Here is an 8,838-nt window from a genome sequence, read left to right as displayed (position 1 = left end):
TTCTTTTTTCTTTTTTTTTTGTCTTTGAGACAGGGTCTCCCTATGCAGTTTAGGCTGACCTTGAGCTGACTTTGTAGCCTAGGCTGGCCTCAAACTCGCAACAATCCTCCTGCCTCAGCCTCCCCAGTGCTGGGATTACAGGCATGTGCCACCATGCCCCACCCTTCTTATATTTCTTAACAAATATAATTCATTTAAAGCAGTGCCTATGTCCATGCTGTAGAATTGTTAGGTGTTATTAATACTATCACCATCATCACTGTAGAGAGAACTGGTAGTGTGTGGAAATCTTTCTCACAGTGAGGGCATCTTGCTGAAGTCTTTAGTTGGGCAGATTGCTGTAAGTCTATGTGCATTTTAAAATATACATTTCAAAACATTTATTTGGGAGCTTTTGAGGGTATTAAAGCTCTAAATGTTCATAGACCAATTTCATACACATTTGAGTAGATAAGGTATGTATTCTGTTGAGAATGTAAGGAGTGATTTTAACTATCATAATTCCTGTAACAGAGCTTAAGCAGAATGGTGGTAAGCCCTACCTTTCTGTGATAACGGGGAGAGGAAACCACAGCCAGGGAGGAGTTGCTCGCATCAAACCAGCTGTCATTAAATACCTCACAAGCCATAGTTTCAGGTGAGTATAGATTTCTAGTATCAACAAGAACAACTGCCTATATATGGCTAAGTAGACACTAATAATATGCTTAGAACTATTTGTCAAAGTTGGCTAAGTAGACACTAATAGTATGCTTAGAACTGTTTGTCAAAGTTGGCTAAGTAGACACTAATAGTATGCTTAGAACTATTTGTCAAAGTAGTTAACTAAATGTAGCCATCTGAGTTCAGCCACAAGTTCATGTTTAAAATATGACATAACTTTTTCTGCTAGATGTATGCTATATAATAAACCTGAAATAGAAAATGTTTGTTATCAATAATCATTAAATAAAACTCTATCATAACTTTAAAATTATAAAAAATTTAAATGTATTTGTTCTTTTGATAATGTATAGTATCAAAGATAGATTAAATATATCATAATTTAAGATTTACTGTTTAACTTTTGAAAGAAAAAAATGCATTTTGGGGTGGAATTGGAGGACTTTTGCTAAAAGGTGGCTATAGTTGAATGTGTTTATGCTTTAGAAAAACAATTCAGTTAATATGACTTCAGCTTTGTAAGTCCAATGCCATTAATGGTCTTTTGCTGCAGACATGAAATGTCGTTTTCCATTATGTTATTATTCAATAATAAAATTATAGAAAAGTCCAAGATTAAAGATCTGTTGATAGATGGGTTCCCTGTGTATCCTTAACTTTGCTCTTCCTTCAAGTCAGTTAGGGTAGCCTAGTTTGTTTATGCCATGTAATAAAATGTTACTTGCCTACATTATAGAAAATGGTAGCATTAATTCGAGCATAAAAACAGATGACATTTTAGAGAAATTTTTATAAAACTAGTAGTTATACCAGAACATTGTCATACTGAGATTAATGATCTGTTTCAGAGAGTAGTGTTCCTTGGCTTTTACCCTAAGAGAGTTGAAAGTATTGCAAGGCCAGAGGAGCCAGGCTTGCTTTCTATATCAGATGTTTCTTCTGTGCATTCTTGATGCCCAGAAGCAATGCAGTGCAAACACAATCTTGTCATTTAAACGACAAGTAGACTCTATGGAGTCAGGCAGGAGAGGTTTTGAAGAATCTTACATTGTGTTAGTACTTACTGAGTTAGGAATAACCCTTAATAATCCTGTGGGATTATATGTGACCTGACAGTAGAGTAAAAGGAACATAAGCATGTGGTAGAATTGGTCCTAGATATTAATAAAGGAGAATGCTTTGATAGTAAATATTATTTTAAGCATAGACACTTAGAGTCGATTAAAAGAATATTTTAGTCTATTTGAAAATTTTTATCTTTAAAACAACTCTTTTCTCATTTCCACAGGTTCTCTGAAATTAAACCAGGGTGCTTGAAAGTCATGCTAAAGTAAAATAAACGTCCTTGACTTGAAAGTGTGGAGGTTTGTAGGTTAAGATTAGTTTTATTTGCAATAATCCAGTCACTTTTATTTTAAACATGTGTTTTACTAGAAATAATATCCATTTATAAGTCAAAATTTTTTCTCAAATTCAGGAAGTTTAAGTTTTCACTGAGTCAAAGCCAAATAATGTTAACTGTTAAGAATATTAAAGAGAATTTTTATTGGTTACAAAATATCTAAGAAAATTATCGGCTGTAATTTTAAAGTCTGAAATGCTCTGATTCTCAGAAAAGGCTACTTTGTGTTAATTGTTTTTTTACTTTAAGTGAAGTCGTAAAGGCTTCCTTGGGTGTTTAGGCCCTTCAAAAGGCTGCATTCAAAGGGTAATAGAATTAAAGAAAAAAAGGTGATCTAACAAAAACATACTTGAACACTTTTTTTGCTTTCAAAGCCAAACACATGAAATCATATCATCTTGCCATATCCTGCAGAAAGGAAGATACACTGTTGCACTTTTTCTGCTTTGTATGTGATCTTAATCTCGTACCTTTTGTTCTGTTCTTTTGTCCCTGTGCATTTTCTTGAGGAGAGCTGGATCTGTGATTGTCTTTCAGAGTTTATGCCTTTCATAGGCAGAGAAATTTTCAGAGAGGCAATGATGAAATATGAAACACGTGCTGCTCCCTTATAGAATTAGAACTGTGTAAGAGACATTTCAGGCAGTGCTAAATAATGGTATATGTGAGGCATGTGTTGTTTGTTTTTTTTTTAATCTTTTTGAGACCGGGTCTCGCTAAGCAGTTCAGGCTGATGTTGAGCGCACTGTGTAACCCAGGCTGGCCTTGAACTTGCAGCAGTCTTCCTGTCTCAGCCTTCTGAGTCCTGGGATTACAGCCATGTGATTTCTAAACTGTAGGCGAAAATCCTATTAAAACAAATCAGAAAACACTAATGTAAAAGGAATCTCTACAAATTCATAAAATATTTTTACTTTTATTTTGAAAAAGATCCAACTTTCTGAAAGGAAATTTTCATTGACTTCTATTGTTCAATTAATGAGTCTGCTTAGTATTTAAATTATAATTTCCTTTACACAAGTGTAATGTGGGGAAGTATAGTTTTTCAGTATGAGACAATGGCTAAATTAAATTTTACTTTGGATATATAGATAATTTCAACATATGCAATTTCAGCAAAGAGTTATATAGGCTTTTTCTCTAGTTTAAAGAATTATTTGCAAGTTTGAGGATAACTGCAAGTTCAAGGCCAGCCTAGGCTATATAGTGAGTTCAAGGTCAGTTTAAACTACATAGCAAGACCCTGTCTCAAAAAACAAGAAATTGTTTGCATTGGAAATGACTGGATTGATTGAGTTACTAAAAGAATTCCTGAAATACAGAGTTGATTTCACAAAAGAGCAAACAGTTTAATGAAAACAAAACTCAAAAACTCACATTTTTATATATCATCAGTGCATGCTTTTAAAAGGAGAGTCTTGGGGCCGGGGATATAGCTCAGTGGCACAAGTGCCTGCCTGGCAAGCGCAGGGTCCTGAATTCGATTCCTGGTACCAAAAAAAAAAGAAAAAGGAGAGTCTTATTGAATTTTATATCCACAAAAATAAGAATTAAGTAAGAATTATGTTTATTATTTAGAAATGGCTAATTACTGGTATTGAAGTATTATTTACATTTTAATGTTTGTAATAATTTGTTAAAAAACAGGTAGGATTTTAGCACATTTTAAAATAATCTTTAAAAGTATTGTATACATTAAAAATAAGTTACTTTCAGTGACATCACAAAATTATAATTGTTAATGAAGTAAAATTTCCATGTATAAATTAATGTGACTTTAAATCTATGAAGAAATACTAAAACCTGGAGTTACTGGAGTGTGTGCAGCTGCATACTCATTTTCTGTGTTTTTTATATTTCTTAACTGGTTTAAAAAATACTGTTTTTGAGTACTGCAACTAGGCTTACTTCAGTATTATGATTATGATTAATAAGGGAGCAGTCAAAGAAAGAGAGGTATGGTATTTTGTGGGCAGAAACCAAATGAAAGAAGCTGTGCTTTCTACTGTATCAACCTCAAGTTTGTGTTCTTTTGATAAATCTGATAGCATTATTCGTAAACATACAAGCAAAGTTTGAGCATCATATATATTATTATAAAGTTATTTAGTCCTAACCTGCCTCAGATCCTACTATCTAGTATAGTTTAAACAACACATAATTATGAAAGAAAGATTTAGAATCCCTCATTTCTTCTTTTGCCCATATCCAAATCCTGTGTGCAAGAGGCACTGGTAGTTTGGAGACTACAAGTTTTCATGTATTGGTGTATTTGTACCAATATGTGTGACTCATTAGAACAGCTCTTGGTAAACTTAGTGTTTTAAAAGTACAGACCTTCTATTGTTTGGACTATTTTACTAACAGTTACATTTATTGAATAGTCTCTTGCCAGTATCTACCAGAGGAAAAAAGAATGACTATGGAAACCCCAAGGGTGATGTAGTTGGGCCAGGGGCATTTTCTAAGTGTTTTCAGCTCATCCATCTCCTTATTCCAATATGAGAAATGGAAGCATGTTCTCATACATTTATTGGATGTTCATATCTCTCCATGTTATTTTCAAGTTGAAGTTTCCATTTATTGGCATTTCCATACTATTCGCAATTCTGTGACTTTTACATAAAGTATGTACTATATAGGAGGAATCGTGCCTAAAATGGTTTGTGTATTATAACATTTTGAGAAGAGAAGTTCACAATTCTTTTGGATAGTTTTCTGTTCTTTGGATTCTTTTAAAATTCAAGTATTTTGTATGCTTACAGAAAGGACCCATTTAATAATAAGATTACCTGTTTTGAGCTGGAAATTGGAAACTTTTGAAACTCAGGAAATTGTTCTGACAATGTTTTAACTGCTCTCATATTAAGAGAATGACAAAATGTATAAAAATGACAAAAATAATTTGTACTGTTTTTTCCAAAAGTTTTTCTACATGCTTCCTGTTGTGCAATGAGGTGAAGGTTGATGGTATTTCTGTGTAGTGCTAATATAGTGCTTATTTTTATTTCCATGTAAAGGAAACAGATTTAAATGTTTGTGTGGCCAAAAGAGTGTCATTTAAAAGATAAAGTAACTTTATATAGAATGTATGTTAACGGTGCTTATTTTTACAATGTAACTCGTTTACAGTGTTACTTAATGCCTCTTTACAGAGTTTAATAGAGAAGCAAGGCTAGGAGACACCCGCATCCTGAAGAGCCTTTCATAACTTCACAGTCCATGCTGACAAAGTTTATTGTTTTCTTTAAAGTTGAACAGTTGACTTTTATGGTCCAAATGATGAACCTGTTAATAATAAATAATTAAATTAACCTTGAGATTTCTTATTAAAATGTAACATTGCAGCTATTAGAGAATATATTATAAAATTTTTAGATCATATGTCAAACAAAATGTTTCTATTTGTACTATAAAGAAAATGTAATTTTGCTGTTAATTCTTGTACTTTTTTATTGAAAATGTTTATAATTTTGCTTTTAAAATTTCTTATGAAGCCATTTGCAGATCATACACTTAATTTAATAAAATACTTTAGTCACAGTCCAGTGTGAGGAAGTCCTTTGTTTGATGCAGTAGGTGTAGTGGCTTAAACATTAAAGGATATTTTTGTATATAACTTTGTAATTGAGGGGAAAAGGGTCATAAAAGTTTCAGTCTTATACCACAACTTTTCTTCTGGTTTATTTTGGTGTAGCAAATGGTGAATGACTTTTGAACTAGATGAATGGATTAGGTAAGGCTTCTTTCTTCACACCCTGTGTCTTTTGATTGACACCAAAATTAACAGTTGTGTCTTTAGGGACTTGAGTAATCCCTTTTTTTTTTTTTTTTTTTTTTTTTTTTGGTACTGGAAATTGAACCCAGGGCCTCCTACTTGCCAGGCAGGCACTGTGCCTCTGAGCTATATCCTCGGCCCAGAGTATTCCTTAAATAGTATTAAGGACCTTATTCAGCTCAAAAAGCAGAATAATTCACTCATTTAGCAACAACTTAATATAATTATTCAATAAGTACTTACTGAGCTCTTATTACAGGGGACATAGTATGAGATAGCTTCTCTCCATAGGTATCTTATACTGTAATTGTTGTTACCAACTGTTACGTGTATAGTGATTTTTACCCTGTAATACTTTCATATATGTTCTATTTTAAATCTCAAGAGAATCTTATTACATAGATGGTACTATCCAAATTTAATGGCTAAAAATGTATAAAATTGAGAAATCAGCAGGTTTGCTACTTAGTAGCAGACATGCAACTCCAGACTAGGGTCTTAGACTTCCTACTCTAAAGCATCTGTCATAAGAGCAAGAATAGTTAAATAAGTATCATCCCCTGCTGAGAGATATGTGGCTGCACAGTAAATGTCTATGAATATCTGCCATCTATGAGGCTGGCTTCCTTTATGCAGAGAAACCTGGTATTTTGGGAAAACCCAAATACCATTGGCAAAAGGTTTATTTCTCTTTTACCCCAGAGATAAAGAATCCAGAAATGATAGGAATGCACCTCTCCATGAAGTTTTTGGGGACCTAGGATTCTTTTAATTTACTGGTCTGCCATATCCAGGGTATGACACTCAGTTTTGTAGGCCAAGATGGGTGGCTAAAGCTCCAGCCATCACGTCTACATTCTCTTGAAGGAAGAACAAAGAAAAAGGGAGCTGATGGTAAGACCCAGCGGTCTTAAAGACCACTCATTTTTGGAAGCTTCCATGGCACATTTCAGCTTATGTTCTGTTGGCCAGAACCTAGTCGTGTGGTCGTGTCTAGCTGTAAGGAGGCTGGGAAGTTGTTTATTTCAGACTGCCATATATTTAGCTAAAATGTGGGTGTTCTGTTGGAGGAAAGAGAGTGGATATTAGGAGAATGAATAGAAGTATCTGCCAAATCATGTTTTATCATGATATGCAAATAATGTGAAGTCCTTTTCTTTTTGAAAATTAGTTTTTAATGCATTCCTTCATCAGATCTTTGTTGGTAACTTCTATATACTAGGGATAATAAAAAGGAAAACACAGTTGTCTGTGTTTTAACTTTAAATATTTAAGTGCTCTTAGTTACCAACCTAGCTGATGAAATGGGGTTTCAGGTAATAACTATTGCCTATATGTATTCAGTGTGTGTTACTCATTACTCAGACTGATGCTTCCACAGGGGGAGTTGGGGAAACTAAAAATTCTGGATGAAAATATTAAAAACACTTTAAAAGCATTGTGTTGATAAAGTATTGGGGGCTTGTGCCAAAAGTCCAAGTGGAACTTGGAGGCACTTTTGCAAAAGGAGCCTCCCTGTTTCTGACTCACTTTAGCTTTGGGTATTGAGACAAAAGACAAAGGCTAGCAGACTTGGAGACTAATAAAAGACACCCTGTAGAGCTAATATCCTAAAGGGCTTCAGTGTTGAGGGGATGAGGGTAAATCAAATAATTTTTGCCCTTCTCTCACTCCCAGAAGCCTGTGAGGAATATCGCCTTGGCACTGAGAGAGCAAGAGACCCACAAAACAAACAAAACAGATGATATGGAATCTTTACTGGTCCATACAGATTATCAGCCCAAAGTCACATAACCCAGGGTAGTGAAAAAAAAAAATCTTCAAGCCATCAGTTAAGTTTAAAAGAGGTTGCAGCCTGCTGTTACCACGGTTAGCTGCCTGGGAGTGGCAAATGGCAGTCTTTTCAGAGGTAATGCACCTTCATCTTGGAAGATTTAATTTGATCAAGCCTATAGATCCAGCGATCAATGTATAGGAATTGTAAAAGACATTTGCAGAATATGTTAAATACCATCATTGGGGTACAGTCACCAAACTGAGACTGGGAAACTAAACAATGTGGCATCTTCAAAAACAATTGCAGAGAAAAAAAACACACAGATGACGGAAGAACTTGCACCTAAAGACTTAAGGGTATCAGCTGTTGCAGTTGTGGATCTTGTTTAGGTATGGCTCAGCAAAAATGAAACAAAACAAGAAAACCCTGTATAATAATAAAAGACAATTTGCAATGTGAACATTGATTGGATATTTATATTTTAAAAAAATTTATTTTAAAGAATAGTACAAAAAGAACAATATCAAAATACAAAACAAAGCAAGAACATTAAATGGATATTTATATTAAAGAACTATTGTTTTTAGGAATGAGGTGTGGTTTTTTCGGTTTTTTTTTTTCCCCCGTACTGGGAATCAAACTCACGACCTTGCACTTGCCCGGCAGGCGCTGTGCCGCTGAGTTAAATCCCCAGCCCTGAGGTGTGGTTTTAAAGAATAATTTTTGAAAGATACATAATGAAAACTGCAAAAATGTAGTTGAGATTTATTTCAAGATAAGATGGAGGAAGTGGGGAGAGGTTCTTAATGCAATGAGATTGGCCATAAATTGGTAAATGTTGACGATTATTCAGAAGAACCCCACATCTCCCTAATGGGACTTAGCAGAACAAATCACAGTGGTAGATAATGACCTTCACTCACTTCTGCCTCTTTTGTCTCCTCAGGGTGTATTTAATTGGTGGGAACTCTTGTATATAGAATTTTACCTGCAAGAGGGGTCTGGGAAACATAGTTTTAAACTTTCCACATTACTTAATATAGCTTATTTGTAAACTAAAACAAAAATGAATTTGTTGTGGAGAATAGAAACGTTAACTTTAAACATAAAATAGAATTCAAAGAAATATAATATTTTAGTTAAGAAACTCCCTTTCTTCTTGAGTAATGATTCTTAAGCAATAGTGTACACAAGAATCTATAGCTGGGTAATCCCAGC

At 34.1% G+C, this 8,838-nt stretch overlaps 1 protein-coding gene across 7 annotated transcripts in view; it reads left to right on the top strand.

The window, feature by feature from the left end:
- Positions 1-8,102, top strand: part of N4bp2 (NEDD4 binding protein 2) — a 140,696-nt gene extending 132,594 nt beyond the window's left edge. For 6 of the 7 annotated variants that reach the window (XM_013518095.1, XM_013518094.1, XM_005391964.2 and 3 more), the window contains 2 exons: positions 514-637; positions 1,952-2,019. In XM_013518095.1, the coding sequence (XP_013373549.1) occupies positions 514-637; positions 1,952-1,997 (170 nt within the window). In that variant the 3' untranslated portion in view covers positions 1,998-2,019. Of the gene's footprint in view, positions 1-513; positions 638-1,951; positions 2,028-7,520 lie in introns of those variants that run through there. The other variant, XM_013518097.1, reaches the window with a different exon arrangement.
- Positions 8,103-8,838: the final 736 nt, after the last annotated feature.

The sequence above is a fragment of the Chinchilla lanigera genome, unplaced genomic scaffold (genome assembly GCF_000276665.1).
Source record: "Chinchilla lanigera isolate Chin_1 unplaced genomic scaffold, ChiLan1.0 scaffold00042, whole genome shotgun sequence".
Classification (NCBI taxonomy): domain Eukaryota; kingdom Metazoa; phylum Chordata; class Mammalia; order Rodentia; family Chinchillidae; genus Chinchilla; species Chinchilla lanigera.
Note: the sequence above shows the minus strand (reverse complement) of the source record. Positions and strands in the feature narration are given on the sequence as shown.